Genomic DNA, 19,153 nt, shown 5'->3' with positions numbered 1-19,153 from the left:
CATCAGCTCCCCATTCTCTACTCTCTATTTCCTGGTAGCCTGTGCTCTAGATTTTAAGCTCCAAGAGTTTACTTGTTATAATTAGTTCATATTAGTGGTCATACAGTATTTGTCCTTTTGTGCCTGACTTATTTCAGCCCACATAATGTCCTCAAGGTTTGTCTATGTTGTTGTGTGCTTCAGGACTTTATTTCTTCTAACAGCTGAATAATATCCCATCATATGTATATACTACACTTTGTTTATTCATTTATTGGTTGATGGACACTTGGGTTGTTTCCATCTTTTGGCAATTGTGAATAGTACTGCTGTGAACATCAGTGTGCAAATGTCTGTTCGTTTCCCTGTTTTCAGTTCTTGTGGGTATGTACCTAATAGCAGGGTCCCCAAATCATATGGCAGTTCTATACTTAGCTCCCTCAGGAACTGCCAAACTGTCTTCAATAACGGTTGCACTATCCTACATTCCCACCAACAGTGAATAAGTGTTCCTGTTTCTCCACATCCCCTCCAAGGCTTGTAGTTTTCTGTTTGTTTTTTCAATAGTAGCCATTCTAGTAAGTGTATAATGATATCTCATTGTGGGTTTGATTTGCATTTACCTAATAGCTAGTGATATTGACTCACCTTTTCATGTACTTTTTAGCCATTTGCATTTCCTCTTTGGAAAAATATCTGTTCAGATCTTTTGCCCGTATTTAAATTGGGTTGTTTGTCTCTTTATTGTTGAGATGTAGGATTTATTTATATATTCTGGATATTAAACCCTTTTTGGATATGTGGTTTCCAAATATTTTCTCCCATTGAGTAAGCTGTATTTCTTAACAAAGTCCTTTGAAGCACAAAAATCTTCCATTTGGAGGCAGTCCCATTTATCTGTTTCTTCTTTCATGTCTAGTGCTTTGGGTGTATGATCTAAGAAATCACCACCTACTACCAGATCTTGAGGATATTTCCCTCCATTTCTTCTAGGAGTTTCGTGGTCCTAGTTCTTGTTTTACATCTTTGATCCATTTTGAGTTAATTTTTGTAAAAGGTTTGATATAGGGGTTCTCTTTCATTCTTTCGGATATGGCTATCCAATTCTCCTGGGACCATTTGTTGAAAAGGCTATTTTGTCCCGGTTGAGTGATTTTGGCAGTCTTGTCAAAAATCAAATGACCATAGTGAGGTTCTATTCCTGAACTCTCAATTTGATTCCATTGATCAGTATGTCTGTCTTTATGCCAAGGCCATGCTATTTTGACCACTGTCGCTTTGTACTGTGCTTTAAAGGCAGGAAGTGTCAGTCCTCCCCCTTTGCTTTTCTTTCTCAAGATGTTTTTGGCTATTTGGGGCCCCCTGCCCTTCCAAATAAATTTGATGATTGGCTTTTCCATTTCTGCAAAGTAAGCTGTTGGAATTTTGATTGGGATTGTTTTGAATCTGTAAATTAATTTGGGTAGAATTAACATCTTTTTTTTTGAAAGGATTTTTTTTATTAATTAAAAAATTAACAACAAACAAAACATTAAGATATCATTCCATTCTACGTATACATTCAGTAATTCTTAATATCATCACATAGTTGCATATTCATCATTTCTTAGAACATTTGCATCGGTTTAGAAAAAGAAATAAAAAGACAACAGAAAAAGAAATAAAACGATAACAGAGAAAAAAAAGATTATACATATCATACCCCTTTCCCCTCACTTTCATTTACCACTAGCATTTCAAACTAAATTTATTTTACCATTTGTTCCCCCTATTATTTATTTTTATTCCATATGTTCTATTCTTCTGTTGATAAAGTAGATAAAAGGAGCATCAGCACAAGGTTTTCACATTCACAGAGTCTCATTGTGCAAGCTGTATCATTGTTCAATCATCCTCAAGAAACATGGCTACTGGAACACAGCTCTACATTTTCAGGCAGTCCCCTCCAGCCTCTCCATTACTTGACTAACAAAGTGATTTCTATTTAATGCGTAAGAGTAACCTCCAGGATAACCTCTCAACTCTGTTTGGAATCTTTCAGCCATTGACACTTTATTTTGTCTCATTTCACTCTTCCCCCTTTTGGTCGAGAAGGTTTTCTCAATCCCTTGGTGCTGAGTCTCAGCTCATTCTAGGATTTCTGTCCCACGTTGCCTGTAAATTAATTTGGGTAGAATTAACATTTTAACTACATTTTGTCTTCCAATCCATGAACATGTAACGTCCCTGCATTTATTTAGTAAGTATGAATCCTCCAGTTTTGTTCTTCTTCTTCAAGATTGTTTTGGCTGTTCAGGCCCCCTGGCAATTCCATATCAGGAATTTGGAATGTGAGATCAGCTTTTCCATTTCTGCAAAAAAGGCTGCTGGAATTTTGATAAGGGTTGCATTGAATTTATAGGCCACTTTAGGCAGTATTGACATTGTAGCATATTGAGTCTTTACTCCATGGTAACGTGGCATGTCTTTCTGTTTATTTAGGTCTTTAATTTCTTTTAGCAGTGTTTTTGTAGTTTTCAGTACACAAATCTTTTGCCAACTTTGTTAAATTTATTCTTAAATATTTTATTCTTGTAGATGCTATTGTAAATTGAATTGTTTTCTTAATTTATTTTTCAGGTTATTCATTATCTGTATATAGGAATTCAATTAATTTCTGCATGTTTATCTTGTATCCTGCAACTTTGCTGAATTTGTTTATTAGTTGTGGTAACTTTCTTGTGGATTGCTAGAATTTCTGTTTATAGGATCATACCATCTGTGAATAGGGACAGTTTTACTTCTTCCCTTCCAATTTGGTGCCTTTTATTTCTTTTTCTTGTCTGCACTGGCTAGAACTTCAGTACAATGTCAAATGATAGTGGTGACATTAGTTATCCTTGTCTTGTTCCTGATCTTAGAGGGAAAGCACTAGGTCTTTCACTATTAAGCATGATATTTGCTTTGTATTTTCCATAAATGCCCTTTTTCACGTTGAGAAAGGTCCCTTTTATTCTAGTTTCCTCAGTGATTTTACCATGAAGGGATGTTGGATTTTGTCAGATGCCTTTTCTGCATCGAGATGATCATGTAGTGGTGCTTTTTCCCTTCATTCTATTAATGTGATGTGTTATATTGATTGATTTTCTTATGTTGAGCCATCCTTGGATTCCTGGAATAAATCCCACTTGGTCATGCTGTATAATCCTTTTAGTATATTGTTAGATTGTGTTTCCCAGTATTTTAGAGGTTTATTGCTTCTGTATTCATAAGGGATTTGGGTGTGTAATTTTCTTTGCTTGGGCTAACTTTATCTGGCTTTGGCATCAGAGTAATGCTGGTTTCATAGAATTGAGTTAGGAAGTGTTCCCTTTCTTTCTTTTTTTTTTTTGGAGAAGTTTGAAAAGAATTGGCGGTAAATCTTTAAATGTTTGACAGAATTCAGCAGTAAAGTGATACAGTGCTGGAATTTTCTTTGATGGGAGGTTTTTGATTACTGGTTCAATCTCTGTACTTGTTGAAATTTTCTCTTTCTTCCTGTGTCATGTTAATTTGTGTGTTTCTAGGAATTTGTCCACTTTGTCTAGGTTTTCTAATTTTTATTTTTGCATATAATTGTTCATGGTACCCTTTTATAATTTTATTTATTTAAGTTTGATAGTACTGTCCCCATTTTGAGTCCTGATTTTAATTATTTGTACCTTCTTTTTTTCTCTGAATTCTGGCTAAAGATTTGTTGATTTTATTGATCTTTTCAAAAAACCAACTTTTGGCTTTGTTGATACTATTGTTTTTCTGTACTGTTTCATTTATGTCTGCTCTAATCTTTACTCTTTCCTTCCTTCTACCAACTTTAGGTTTAGTTTGCCCTCTTTGATCTAGTTTCTTTTGCATGAAGTCAGGTTATCAATTTGTAATCTTTCTTCTTTTTTAATGTAGCCAATTAGAGACATGTGTTTCCCTCTGTGCACTGCCTTCACTGCATCTGTAAGTTTTGGAATGTTGAGTTTTTGTTTTCATTCGTCTTATGGTATTTCCTAATTTCCCTTGTGATTTCTTCTTTGAACTATTTGTTGTTTAATAGTGTGGTTAATTTCTGTATATTTGTAAATTTTCCGGTTTTCCTTTGTGTTATTGATTTCTAGCTTTATTCTTTTGTGGTCAGAGAAGATACTTTGTGTGATTTCATTGTTTTTGTATTAGGAAGATTTGATTTGTAGCCTCACATGTTGTCTGTCCTGAAGTACAATCCGTGTGCACTTAAGAAGAAAGTGTGTTCTGCTATTGTTGGGTGGAGGGTTCTAAATGTGCCCATTACCTCTAACTGCTTAATAATGTTCAAGTCCTGAATTGCCTTACTGATCTTCTGTTTAGATGTTCTGTCTGTTATTGATAGTGCCGTATTGAAGCCGCCAACCATTATTGTAAAACCATCTGTTTCTCCCTTCGGTTTTGTTCATTTTTGCTTCATATATTTTGGGGCTCATACGTGGTGAGGTGCACATATGTTTATAATCACTATATCTTCTTGCTGGCTTGAACCTTTTATCAATATATCATATCCTTGTTCTCTTGTAATCATTTTTGATTTAGTTTGTCTGACAATAAAATAGCCACTCAGACTCTCTTTTGATTAGCATTTTCTTTTCTTTTTTTAATATAACTTTATTATTAGGGAAGTTGTAGGTTTACCAAAAAATCATACAGAAGATACAGAGTTCCCGTATGGCACTCCTTTAGTTAACACCTTGCAGTAGTGCAGTACCTTTGTCACAATTGATGAAAGAATATTATTATGCTTATTCTATTATTGGGATATCTTTTTCCACCCTTTACACTCAACCTCCTTGTCTTGTACCTGAACTGAGTCTCTAGTAGATGCTATAAAGACGGATCATGCTTTTTCATCCAGTCTGCCAATTTCTGCCTTTTAATAGGGGAGCTTAATCCATTGATATTTAAAATAATACCAGAGAAGGAAAGATTTATTTCTGCAAGTTAGCTGTTTTCTTTATTCCTTGTATGTTTTTGTTCCTCAGTTACTCCATTACTGCCTTTTAAAAAAATTTAGTTGCTTTTTTTGTAGTAAACCATTTTGAGTCTCCTCTTCTTTCCTTTTCTGTTTTTTAAAGTTATTTCTTGATAACCACCTTTGTAATTACAGTTAACATCTTCAACTGTAGCACATTTGTTTTTTGTTTTTCGTTTTTGCATGGGCAGGCACCAGGAATCGAACTCAGGTCTCCAGCATGGCAGGCAAGAACTCTGCCTGCTGAGGCACCTTGGCCCACCCAGCACATTTGTTTTTTTTGTTTGTTTGTTTTTTACAATTTCTATTTTCTGTTGAGAGCGTCTTTAATTCCATTCATTTCCTTTACCTTCTAGAGTATAATCATAAAAGGTGCTCTGAAATTTTTGGTATTTCTAGTTGCATTTTCTGAGTTCTTTGTTGAATAATTTTGGAATGTGTCCTGGACACACCCTGGATTGAATATCGTGTTGGATCCTTTGGGGAATGTTGAGTTTTTTGTCTTAGCAGGTAGTTGACTCCCTAGATTTGCAACACGGGTTTTGTCTTGCCCTCAGTGGGCTATGGTTTTCATTTCATTTTAGTTTCTAGTGTGGCTTTGGTGTGTACCACTCATCAGCCACTTTAGGGTTCAGCCTGAATTTTCATCCTGCCTTTAGCGCTTCAAGCTGGTGGTGCTACTTTGTATCTATCCAGTGCCTATGCCCCGCAGGGGTGAAACTTTGTATGTAATATTATTTTAGATAGGATTTTTTAAGGTGGTATAAGCTTTATCAGTCCTTTATGTACTGCATCTAAATTTTGAGTCATAGTGAGGAAAACTTACCCATGACCAAGTTAGAGAACAATTTCCCCATGTATTTTCCTAGAACTTGAATGGTTTCATTTTTAGTATATTGATCCCAGATCCATTTGGAGTTTATTCTCAAATATAGTGTAGTCCTTTCACTGTTAAGATGTGGATCTTTGATCATTTTCCAAATGGCTGACCTATTGTCCTAGCACCATTTATTTAAAAGTCTGGCTTTAGAGTAATTTGGGCAGTGAATAAAGAAGTACTTGCAAAGACCCCTTGTGGAACTGGGGAGAAAGGAGGAAATATTCAACTTCCCCATTTGGAGAATTCCTGATACTCTTGCAAGCAGTTAGGGACAACCAAATTAGTAGACTGAACCCTTAAACTTGGGGCTCACCCCTGTGAAACTTATTCCTGCAAAGGAGAAGGTAAGCCTACTTATAATTATGCTTAAGAGTCACCCCAGAGAACCTCTTTTGTTTTTCAGATGTAGCCTCTCTCTCTAAGCCAGCTCAGCAGGTGAACTCATTGCCCTCTCCACTACATGGGACATGACTCCCAGGGGTGTAAATCTCCCTGGCAATGTGGGACAGAAGTCCTGGGATGAGTCAGGATCCAGCATCATGGGATTGAGAAAGCCTTTTTGACCAAAAGAGGAGAGAGAGAAATGAGACAAAATAAAGTGTTGGCGGCTGAGAGATTTCAAAAAGTCAAGAGGTTATCCTTACACGTTCTATAGATATCCCTTTTTAGTTTGTAGTGTATTGGAGTGGCTGGAGGGAAGTACCTGAAACTGTAGAGCTATGTTCCAGTAGCCTTGATTCTTGAAGACGATTGTATAACGATAAAGCTTTTACAGTGTGACCCATGTGATTGTGAAAACCTTGTGTCTGATGCTCTTTTTATCCTGGGTATGGACAGATGAATAAAAAAAAATATGGGTAAAAATAAATAAATAATAAGGGGGATAAGGGATAAAATAAACTGGGTAAGTTGAAATACTAGTGGTCAGTGAGTGAGGGGGTAAGGAATATGGGATGTATCAGTTTTTTCTTTTTATTTCTTTTTCCTGAGTGATGCAAATGTTCTAAAAATGATCATGGTGATGAATACACAACTATGTGATGATATTGTGAGCCATTGATTGCACACCATGTATGGACTGTATATGTGTGAAGATTTGTCAATTAAAAAAGCCTGCTTTTGCCCCAGTGATTTGAGACACTCCCTTTATTGTTTACAGAACTTCCCGGCTTTGTATTTTGCTGGGTGGGCTTTCTGTTCACGTGCAAGTGCCATTCTACTTTAATCATAGAGCGTCTGTAATACAATTCAGTATCTGATGGGTCCAGCCCCTTCATAGCTTTTTTCCCCTGTGTTTTCTGGCTCTTTTTTACAGTTTTGTTTTTCCGTGTGAATGCCTGTTTCAACTTGTCTAGCTCTATAAAGAAGCTTTCTGGTCTCTTGGGGTTGTGTAAATTTATAAACTAACCTGGGGATAACAGAAGTCTTTTTGATGAATTTGAATTGTCTCATCCAAGAATAAATGATGTCTTTCCCTTTGTCCAACTCTATGTGTGTATCTTTCAGGGGGATTTTAAACTTTTCTTAATAAAATTGCATATATTTCGTTAGATTTATACTTAAATATTTTACCTCTTTGTTGTAATGTAAATGAGATTTTCTCTAATGATTTTTGTCAGTGTATGTGGAGGCTGTTGAGTTCTCTAGTTAGTTTTATATTTTGCTATCATATTGAAGTTTTTTATTGTTTGAATTTAAATTTTCTTTCTTTTTTTTTTTGTACACAAATGTCCATAGCAGCTTTAGTCATAATAGGCAAGAAATGGAAACAACCCAGATGTCCCTCAAAGGATGAATGGCTAAACAAACTGTGGCACACCCACACCGTAGAGTACTACTCAGAAAATTTTCTATTTTTATCTAGATTTTTCGACATATCCCGTCATATCATCTGGAAACAGAGATCGTTTAATGTCTTCTTTTCCAATTCATTTCCTCAGTTTTTTCTTATCTAATTGCATTGGCTTATGTCTCCAGTACAATGTTGAATGGTGTTGATACTGAATACCCTGTTCCTAGTAGGAATACCTCCGATAATTCCTTGTAAATTGATGTGCTGGCATTTGGACTAAAGTGTATGTTTTATATTTATGTATACACACACACACAGTTATCCTTTTGAAGGAAGACATCAATTTCTGTTTGTTTGAATGTTTTAGTCAGAAATGGACATTGTACCTTCTCAGAGGTTTTTTTAGCCTCCATGGAGATAATTAAATGAATTTCTCCTTTGATCTTTAATGTGCTATATGATATCAGTGGATTCCCTAATTGAACCAACTTTGCATTCTTAGAATACATTCCACTTGTTCATGGTGTATTCTTTTTTTTTTAATAAAAGTTTATGTGATATTTGGCAAAAATGATTCATTTCAGTTTCTTGAACAGATTTTTGAACTGCAATACTGACTCCTAGGAAGTTTGAGATGGCATTATTGTGCAAAGAGAATTTGAGAAGGAAATATACTTCTCACCATAAGCTTAGAGGCTGCCATGGTTTCAGAAATAATTCTTATAGTATGTATAGGGAGAAAAACATCTCCACAAATAATGACCATAAAATCATTCATAATATGGGTTTAAAATCTATGTGCTTATATTGATTTTTGATGCATATATTTTTATTTTTTTTAATTTTTTTATTAATTAAAAAAATTAACAAACAAAACATTAAGATATCATTCCATTCTACATATACAATCAGTAATTCTTAATATCATCACATAGTTGCATATTCATCATTTCTTAGAACATTTGCATCGATTTAGAAAAAGAAATAAAAAGACAACAGAAAAAGAAATAAAATGATAATAGAGAAAAGAAAGATTATACATACCGTACTCCTTACCCCTCGCTTTCATTTACCACTAGCATTTCAAACTAAATTTATTTTAACATTTGTTCCCCCCTATTATTTATTTTTATTCCATATGTTCTACTCTTCTGTTGATATAGTAGCTAAAAGGAGCATCAAACACAAGGTTTTCACATTCACAGAGTCTCATTATGAAAGCTATATCATTGTTCAATCATCATCAAGAAACATAGCTACTGGAACACAGCTCTGCATTTTCAGGCAGTTCCCTCCAGCCTCTCCACTACATCTTGAACAACAAGGTGATATCTACTTAATGCGTAAGAATAATCTCCAGGATAACCTTTCGACTCTGTTTGGAATCTCTCAGACATTGACACTTAGTCTCATTTCACTCTTCCCCCTTTGGTGGAGAAGGTTCTCTCAATCCCTTGATGTTAATTCTCAGCTCATTCTAGGGTTTTTCTCAGTCCCTTGATGCTGAGTCTCAGCTCATTCCAGGATTTCTGCCCCACGTTGCCAGGAAGGTCCACACCCCTGGGAGTCATGTCCCACGCAGAGAGGGGGAGGGTGGTGAGACTGCTCATCAGATCATGGTGTATTCTTAAAGTGATGTCAGGTTCTGCTTGCTAATATTTTATTGAGTATTTTTGCTTGATATTCATAATTCATATTGGTCTGTACTTTTCCAGTTTTGGGTTGCCTTTAGGTTTCAGTATTGTACCTGTTCATAGGAAATATTAAGATTTCCTTAATTTTCAGTACTCTGGAACCATTCATAGAGTCCTGAGGCTATGCAGTCTTGACAGGATTGGTTGAATTCCCCTGTGAAACTGTCTAGGCCTGGAGCTTTTTTGTAAGGGTGGTTGCTTGATAATTTTCTCTATTTCTTTTATTTATTTATACAAATAAACATTCCCACCACCCCTTTCTCTATTTTTTTCTTGGAGATTGGCCTATATAGTTCTATTTTGCTGAACTACATTTCCCTAGGAAATTTTCCAGTTTATCTAAGTTTTTAGTACTTAAAACTTATCATTTCCCAGTTCCTACATTTGTGTTTTTTCCCCATCATGTTAGCTAATGCTTTTCCTAGTTTTTATACCCCCAGGAAATAGGGATTAATTTTATTAATTTTTGTTAACTAGAGTTATTGTTTTTTTCCTTACTTCATTAATATTTGCTTTTATTTTTATAATTTCCTTTATTATGCTTTCTTTTTTGGATTTACCTTTTCTTTTTTCTAGTTTTTTTGAGCTGAGAATTTAGTTTATTTTCATTTTTTCAATTAATTGATAAAAGTATTTAAGGTTACAAATTTTCTGATGTGGTATATTCATTATTATTATTTTTTTATAGCTTCAATGCTTTGTATTTTAACAAAGAGGATTTAGGGAAGGTGAGAAAAAGAGGGAATGTAAGGTAGGATATAAAGTGTGGTGTATCTCTTAAGATACCATCCTTTCTTCCTGCTCCATGCCCCAACATTATTAAATAATTAAAGGACATCATTTGCAGTACTGGAACACCATCGAAATAATTGTTTTATCAGGGTCAAAATGCAGCGATTCTGAGTGTGCCATGCCCAGTTCTAGGATTTTACAGATAATGCCGCTGCTCTCGCAGTCCACAGTGCCTCCAGCCATGCCTTGAGCATAGCTTACATTTTTGGCAGGGTCCACATCCCCAGCAAAAGCCAAAACCAAGCATTCTATTTCCATGTTCCAAAATCAGGAATCCCAGAGCCCAGTTTAAAGGAAAATTCAGTGGTTAAGTGATGTGTATAGAAAATGCAAGGTGTTCCTCTCCAATCAGAGGAATCGTGGAAACACATTTATTTATTTTACAAAATGCTATTTAGAACCAGGACAGAGACTCCAGGTCATGTCATGCTGCAGATTTGGTGGACAGGTGGATTACATGTTCTGGTCCTCAGGCTTCAGGAATCCTTTCATTTCACCCTTGAGGGTGAAACATGCTGTTTCTGAATGACCATAGGAAAATACATTTGTGTCTGTCTGTCTGTCTTGATTTCAGCAGACTCCAGCACTTGCAGGTCATATAGTCTACCACCAGCGACCACACACATCTCTTTAGCTTCGAACACCTATTCTTGCATGGAAGTGCATTGCACAAATGTACAAGGGTGCTGGTTTTAATCTGTACAGCTCCTATCACAGTTGTGCAGTAAAACAGGCTGGCTTTTCTAGTGAATGTGGCTGGCGGGCAGCTCACATCCATACACCGCAGGTCAGAGGCACCGCAGGCCTCTCCTTTGATTATCAAGACACCATCACTGATAAGCCTGCTTAAAATTAGGCCTAAGAGTCACCCCCAAGAGAACCGCTTTTGTTGCTCAGATGTGGTCTCTCTCTCTCCAGCCAATACAACAAGCAAATGCACTCCCCCTGTCTACGTGGGACATGACTCCCACGGGTGTGGACCTTCCTGACAATGTGGGACAGAAATCCTAGAATGAGCTGAGACTCAGCATCAAGGGATTGAGAAAACCTTCTCGACCAAAAGGGGGAAGAGCAAAATGAGACAAAATAAAGTGTCAATGGCTGAAAGATTCCAAACAGAGTCGAGAGGTTATCCTGGAGGTTACTCTTACGCATTAAATAGAAATCACTTTGTTAGTCAAGATGTAATGGAGAGGCTGGAGGGGACTGCCTGAAAATGTAGAGCTGTGTTCCAGTAGCCATGTTTCTTGACGATGATTGTATAATGATATAGCTTTCACAATGTGACTGTGCGATTGTGAAAACCTCGTGTCTGACGCTCCTTTTATCTACCTTATCAGTAGACAAGTAAAACATGGAATAAAAGTCAATAATAGGGGGAACAAATGTTAAAATAAATTTAGATTGAAATGCTAGTGATCAATGAAAGTGAGGGGTAAGGGGTATGGTATGTATGAATTTTTTTCTGTTGTCTTTTTATTTCTTTTTCTGAATAGATGCAAATATTCTAAGAAATGATCATGATGATGAATGTGCAACTATGTGATGATATTATGAATTACTGATTATATATGTAGAACGGGATGATCATATGTTAAGAATGTTCGTGTTTCTTTGTTGTCATATATTTTTTAAAAATTTTAAAATTAATAAAAAAATTTTTAAATAAAGGACACCAGCACTGAGCAGAGAACACACAGCGTTCCATGATTTAACAGAAAGCCCAGCTTTAAAATGCAATGGAAATGTTCTACTGTTTGCACACTACGAAGAGCATTATTTATTTTTAAATCTGAAATTTCTGTGTGTATTTCCTCTTTCACCTAACAGTCTTTTAATAAGTGGTTTAAAAAAATTTCTAGGATGGAGGACTTTTTTTTTTTTTTCTTATTTTGTGAATTATTTGTTCGATTTCATGGTGGCCATAGAGTATTCTTTACGACTTTTTTTTGTTCTTTAGGAAACTTTCTGATGCTCTTTTTGGGACCTGGTATGGTTGATTTTTACGTGTCCCACCTGCACTTGGGAAGAAGGCGTGCTCTCTCTTACCTGGGAGTAAAGTTCCATCTCGACCCTTGTCTGCTCTGTTGGGGCTGCCCTTATGTCTTCCGTCTCCTTGCTTATTTTGTCCACTTAAGCTCACTTGAATGTCACAGCAGGTTTCTTTCTGACTCCTTGCACCTCCTGTCACTTCTGCTTTATAGAATCCATGTTATTTGTTGCATGGATTCATAGCTGTTTCTACCAGCATTGCAAATTATCCTCTGTGGCATTAAAAAAAGCATCTGGCTTTGTCAAATGAAACGCTTTTTAAAGCTGAAACTCAACTTCATCTGATGGCAAGATTTCGACGCCCGTTCCCTTATTGTTTCCGTTTGTCTGATTTTCCCATCTCTAATTTTAGCCTTTTGGAATCCGTTTCCTTTCAGTTTAGTTTCTCATTGACATGTATTCTGCATCCAAGTCCTTATCAGATCAGTGCACTATGCATGCTTTCTCCCTGTGCATGGCTGTACTTTGACTCCCTGGGGCCCCTCAGATGTGAGGGTTTTGAGGCTTATTTGTATCGTATCGTCTGAATGCACCAAATTCATCCCCTTCTGCAGCCCAGTGTCTGTGTGGGTTTCTTTACATGTGCAAGAATTCCTTTAGGATGTTTGTGTAAGAGAGGGGGTTACAGGATCATACAGTAAGATCATAGCAGATTGTCTTCCAAAGTAGTCGCTTCCATCCGTACCCTCCAGAGGGTCTCTGATTGTCCCACATCCTTTCAGCATTTGACGGGCTGTTTAATTTTTCACTAATCTGGTGACTGTGTAATTGTATCACATCTTGGTTTCGACGGGCAGTTCCAAGATTGTTGATTGGTTTTTAACATCTTTTCATATGTTCCGTAGACACTTAATGTTTCTTGTGAAATTTCTGTCCAAGCCTGGGGCTCATTTTTCTTTTTGGTGTTTGCTTTTTTTATCATATTGATTTGTGGGTACTTTATATATTCTGGATATGAGTCCAGTATGTGGTTTATCTTTCTCCCTCCCTGCCCCCAGCACGTTTTTATATATTTTTAAACCTACTGAAAAAGTGCGAGGATAGTATAATAAATACCTGTGTACCTTTCACCTACATCCACCCTTGGCTAGCGCTTTACTGCTTTGACTTTCTCTCTCTGCCTGTATATTCATCATGTAGATAGATAGCAAGCGAGGTAGGTTTTTTTTTTTCTGCAGCATCTGAAAACAGATTGCAGGCATTTGTGACATTTCACCCCGGATACCTTAACATATATCTCCTAGGAATGAGGACATTCTTCCACATAAAATACCATAACTTCCGTTAGGACCTGGTACACATTGCATCTCCCCAGCTCTGTTTACTCTCTTTTCACTTAAAAGAGCTGCTCTGCTTTTCGGCTATTTTTTGCTTCTCTGGACAGTGGCTTCTTTTTTTTTAATGAGTCTGAGCTAGGGGGGCATCCCTTGTGGTTTCCACCAGTTCACATGGACGTACCAGATTGGCTCTGTCTTCCCATTGCCTCACAGCAGGGGGTCAGCGGTGCTGTTTGTGCACACTGGGCAGTGCCAGCTGCCTCCCTCCCCCCTTGAAAAGGCATGTTTCCCCTGGGGTGCGTGAGCAAGTGCAGGCTGTGACCTGCCCCCCAGCAGCCTTCCACCCCTGTGGGGTACCCTGCAAACCCGCTGGTTTCTAGGCTCCCGGCCTCTCCCCGTGCTCTTAGCTCCCTCGGCCTCTGTCTTTGAAATGTGCAGCCTCCTTACTTTATATCGTTTGCTGTTTCTGATGGCTCTCACCCATCATGCCCTGCTTCCCTGTCGGTTTTGCTGATTTTTTACCATGGGCCCGCATTTCACTGCTGATCTGTGAGTCCTCTGAGCCTGGGTTGGAGGCAGGTTCCTTCCAAGGACACAGTTGCAGACTGAAGTTTGGGGACATCCGAAGGCGAAGTGACCTAAGGCTGAACGACCCGTGTGCTGGCATTTATTTCCGGTTCATTCTAACCCTGAGCCCTAAGCCCGGTTTGGTCCCAGTGAGCAGCAGCCCCCCAGGCCAGCACCAGCTGTGGCTCTGCAAACCTCGGAGTTGCTTACCTGTGTTTGACCTTGGAAGAGGCAGACTTTTGCCACACTAGGGATGTGTTGAGAGCGTGCTTTTATCAGCATTTGTGGACAGTTTGGATGGGAAGGCGCAGCAGAGTCTCCCTCCTTCTGGGAAGTCTGCCCGCCCAGTCTGTATGGAGCACAGGGCCCGTGTGGGCTCCATACCTCCCACCTGGGGCCCTAGGGTGTGGCCTGGCCTGTGCTGGCCCTGACCTCCCCCCCAGGAGGGCTTGGATACCCACCACGAGGGAAACTGAGGCCGTCATCTTACTTTCGCATTTGTAAGAGATGTGTCTCACCTCTGCAGTTGGGGAGTGAGTGTCCACATTCCTTCCCCTCTGCGGAAGAAAGAACACAGTGGCGTGAGTAGTGAAGTGGGGGGCCAGGGCCAGGGCGACAGGACAGGGCGCCCACTCTCACTAGAGTCTGCAAGGGCGATCACATGCCATAAATCAAGGAGCGCTGGATGTGGTCACGGGAAAAATATGCAGCTAGAATTAATTAGTTTTCAAATACAGCGTTTATTTTAATTGCCTGGAATGATGGAGCCCTTAATTGCCGAGGCATCGTTTTGGCCTGAGCATTGGGGTTGATGTAACAACGTGACGGGTCTGTTCCCTTCAGTGGTGGGGAAACAATAGAGAAAGCTTGATTTCATCGCTCAGAGGAGTCTTCTCTGGGGAGGTTCTGCAAGCCCCTGCCAGGCCAGGGGCGGTTGGCAAGTGGGGCCAGGCTCTAGCTGGCGCTTGCCCAAGCCCCCCCTGCTTCCTGTGCCTGTGCATGCATGAGCGTGTGCAGCTGTGTACTGTGCATGTGTGCATGACTGTGTGCATAGTGGGGTGTGCACGAGTGTGACCTGTAGGTATATGTGTGTTTGTGTGTACATCTGTGTGTGCCGTGCTTGTGTGTGGTGTTTTAGTACGGGCATGTTCACATAAGCATGAGTGCGGGTGCATAAGCCTGTATGTGCACATGAAGGGTGTACGTGTGTGCACACACGTGTGGCCTGTGCCTGTGAGTGCATTTGTGTGCTTATGTGTGGTGTATACATGTCTCTATGCACATGAATGTGTGTGTGCCATGTATTAATGTGTGCTGTTAGTGATGCTGCATGTTCACAAACATGAGTAGGGTTTGCACGTGAGTGTGTGTGCATGCGTATGTGTGAGGATGTGCATCGTGCTGTGTATGTGCATGTGAGTATGGGGTGTGTGCTGTGTGTGCCTATAGGCTGTGTGTTTATGGGGTATGAGCATGTATGTGCATGTGTGCACAATTGGGGGTACCTGTGAGTGTGCGTGTGCATGAGTATGTAGAGGTATGTGTGAGTGTGGTGTGAGCGTGCGTGAGTGTGCTCCCTGTGTGTGGGGTGGGAGTGTCTGGGGCACACGTGGCAGCCCATGTGTGGGAGGATGAAAGTACTGCACCCCGCCTGCGCGGATCCCGCCCTTGAGGACCTGCTCTGTATGGGGGCCTCGGCCAGCTCTGCGAGTGTGGGGTCTCCTGGCACCACCCTGTGCCCATCACCCGCCGACCTGTGTGGGCTCCAGCTCCAGGAGCCAGCAGCTGCGACCCTGAGTCTACCGAGCCAGCCTGCAACCCCCTCCACTCCACCTGGGCAGCCCCCCTGCCTTCACCAAAGGTGTGAGAGGCTGCTGACCTGCAGACCCTGGGGAGGGAAAAAAGAGGGATGCATGAGACATCCCCCAGGATGGTCTCTGTCACCCCTGTGCTCCCCAAGGTGGGGCCTGGCCTGGTCACGCTGAGCTGGCAAGTTGGTACCACCTGCACTTGGGCCCGCGGCAGGCCGAGAGGTGAAGGCCCCCCTGCCCCCGCGCCCTTGGCCTTGGCCCCTGTCCCGGCCCCTGCCCTCCGGCCCCACCTTTACCACCACCATTTCCCCAGGGGTTGAAGCCACCCTGGCAGCTAGGGAGGCATGTCCCAGGGGTCCCCTTGGGCCTTCAAGGGAAGAATTGAGCAGTTGAGGGGCTGCCTGCCCTTCACTGACACCTGGCTTCATCGCACCTGCCCTTCGCTTCCTGGGCCTTGGAGCCCTCGTGGGCCCCTGCCCCCTCGCCCCCTCTCCAAGCCACCTGCTTCTCCTCTGCTCTGAGGAGGGGAAGAAGGGCAGAGGGTATGAAATGATTTCTCGGAGGGTGGTGGGGTGTGCAGCCTGGGGAGTGCCTGGGCTGTGCTCTTCCCTTCCCCCTAACCCACCCCTGCTGCAGCCTGGGCCAGCCCCATCTTGGCCTTGAAGCCCCTTCACCCACCTTCAACTTGGCTCCCTCCCTGAGGAGGCTTCCCGCCTCCTCTGCTCCCTGCTCTGTAGCTGCTGACCGCCCCACTGTTTGTGAGTTCCCCTGAGACGGGACTATAAGGAAAGCCTCTCCTGAGACAGCCACCCTGCCCTCCACTCCTGTACCCTCAGCTGTGGCACAGAGCCCATGGCCTCTCCTGTGGGTCTCTCCCGTGGCCTCTCTCGTGAACCCCTCCCGTGGCCTCTCCCATGGTCCTTTCCCGTAGGCCTCTCCTGTGGCTCCTCTTGTGTCCTCTCCCGTGGCCTCTCCATGGGCCCTTCCTGTGGCCTCTCCCACAGCTGAGGCCCTCCTTTATTGGAGTGCCCCGCACCATTGCACCCTGGTTGCTTTGCAGGCCCGAGGCGGCATGCAGGGGGTTGCAGGCCTCCTGGGTGGTGTGTGGTCTCCGCTGGGGTTCTACAAAGCTTCTCTCACAGGCCTCAGACCCAGGCCCAGTGGCAGGAGGATTATACTGACCTGGGGGCGCAGCCAGTGACAGTGCCTCTGGGGACCCATCTCTGCCCAGGAGTGGTCACTAGGGAAGGGGAGCGCTTATAGCCGGCCACACGTGTGAGACGCACACCATTGGGCTGTGTCCCTGACCATCCCCTAGTGGGGAAAGTTCTGGAGAAGGGAATGGGAGGCAGGCAAGGGCTGGGGCAGGAGGCACACCATGGAGGCCAGCATGGGCCAGTGGCCCCTCATTCCCCCTCTTGGGGTTTTCTTTGTCCCTGAGTGATCTCTTTCCCTTTTGTGGAAATGTAGCTCACGAGCAGGTAGTGGGTACCATTCGGGTGGGCTGGAGCTGGGTGCTGCCCTTCCCACACAGGCTCTCAAGCTGCGCAGCCCCATGCCAGCCTCCCTCCTCACTGTCTGGACTTGGCTGGGAGATCTCTGGGCACTTACCCAGGGTCTGGCCATGAGGGGCTGGCTCCCTGCCCACCAGGGTCCCCAGGGCAGTGCCTGGACCTCATGCTGCCCCTTCGGTCACTGCACCCCTTGGTAGTAGTGTGCAGATCTGGGCACTTCTGGCCTGAGCGAGGTCCAGCAGTGTCACCACCAGCCAGGGGTCTGGAGCAGCTCACTGGCCTCCGTGCCTCGGTTTCCCCCACAGTGGTTGGAGGTGTCCAGGCCTGGAACATGGGGGCTGCTGTGGGTGTGAGGAGAAGGCTCCCTGTCTCAGTGCCTGCCAGCTCCTTGGCTGCCTGGGCGCCGTGGACCCCAAGTGCCTGCTGGCTCAGCCGGCGTGTGCCAAGCAGAGGCCATGGGCCAGTCACTAGGAGCCAGGCCCGCGTGGCCCGACCCCAAGCTTGCTGTGGGGGAGACATGGGCAGCAAGTCGTGGTGCATCTCCGTCCACTGCAGGAAAGAAAGGAAGAGGGGGCTCAGATGGGAGAAGGCAAGGGTAGGCCCGCCGGGGACCATGGAGCAGGGATGAGGGCAGGCAGGCAAGGGGTGAGGGTATGGGGGTGTCCACTGAGGGCTTCCCGAGTCCCAGCAGGAGCAGCAGCTGGAAGAGGCTGGAGCTGGGGCAGGACAAGCGCCGAGACTGCAGTCAGCCCTTCCCACCGCGGGGACCTGGCCCCTCTGCAGCCGAAGGGCCTCCAGGCCATGTCCAGGGCAGGCCTAGGAGACCCTGAGCAGGGTGGACACAACGCTGGGTGCTGCGCTGCCTTCCAGGGGCTGTGGGGTGGGAGGTCTCATTGCCTCCTTTGCCCCCAGGTAATTGCCTCGGGCATGGCAGCCCCCCACCTCGCCCCACCGCCATCACCAGACCCGCGGTTTGTGCTCCGAGGCACGCAGTCGGCGGTGCACGCGCTGCATTTCTGTGGGGTGGCCCAGGGCCCGGGGCCCCCGCTCCTGCTCTCTGGGTGAGTAAAGCTGCCCTCAGGGGCTGGGCGCTGCCACCTTCGGGACCCGGGTTCCCACAACCCCTCCTTGGGACCCCCGTGGCAGTAGACAGGCATGCCCCGTTAAAGGGGCCCTTGAGTGGGTCCAGGCAGCTCAGCCGGCACCCTCCTCGGAACAGGGCCTTCCCTCTGCTCCCCTGGCCCACCCTGAGGCTGTCTGCCCGCTTTAGACGAGACCATCAGCTGGGCCTCAGGACCCCCCACTGGGCCGTGGCCAGATCATACCCCATGGCTGGCTCCCAGCGCCCCCTGCCCAGAATACTGCCTCCAGCGCCCCCAGCCCTAGTTGCTCCTCCTAACGCCCAGCACCCAGCAATCCCACCCCAGTGTCCCCAGCCCTTACCTCCCCGGTCACTGCCCCCCGTGCTCCCTACCCCGGTTGCTGCCCCCAGCACCTCCACCCTGCTCACTGTCCCAGCCCCGTTTGCTCATCTGGCCCAGGTCACAGCACGGCCTGGTGCACATCTGGAGCTTACAGACCCGGAGGGCCATTGCCACGCTGGACGGGCACGGGGGCCAGTGTGTGACCTGGCTGCAGACGCTGCCCCCCGGACACCAGCTTCTCAGGTGGGTCTCATGGTCCTTGCCCTGCAGCTGGTCCTGGAGGGAGGGCGAGGCTTGTGTGGGGCTGGGGGCTGCAGGGCCTGTCTCCCCATGCCCTAGGGTGGCTGCGATGGTGGGGGCAGA

At 43.7% G+C, this 19,153-nt stretch overlaps 1 protein-coding gene across 3 annotated transcripts in view; it reads left to right on the top strand.

Annotated features, from left to right (window-relative positions):
- GNB1L (G protein subunit beta 1 like) overlaps positions 1-19,153 on the top strand; it is a 93,552-nt gene that overhangs the window by 38,883 nt on the left and 35,516 nt on the right. For all 3 annotated transcript variants that reach the window (XM_077160358.1, XM_077160357.1, XM_077160359.1), the window contains 2 exons: positions 18,279-18,427; positions 18,908-19,033. In XM_077160358.1, coding sequence (XP_077016473.1) covers positions 18,294-18,427; positions 18,908-19,033 — 260 coding nt within the window. In that variant the 5' untranslated portion in view covers positions 18,279-18,293. The remainder of the gene's footprint in view (positions 1-18,278; positions 18,428-18,907; positions 19,034-19,153) is intronic.

The sequence above is a fragment of the Tamandua tetradactyla genome, chromosome 5 (assembly GCF_023851605.1).
Source record: "Tamandua tetradactyla isolate mTamTet1 chromosome 5, mTamTet1.pri, whole genome shotgun sequence".
In the NCBI taxonomy this organism is placed as follows: domain Eukaryota; kingdom Metazoa; phylum Chordata; class Mammalia; order Pilosa; family Myrmecophagidae; genus Tamandua; species Tamandua tetradactyla.
The sequence above is the reverse complement of the archived record's forward strand: the minus strand, read 5'-3'. Positions and strand labels throughout refer to the sequence as shown.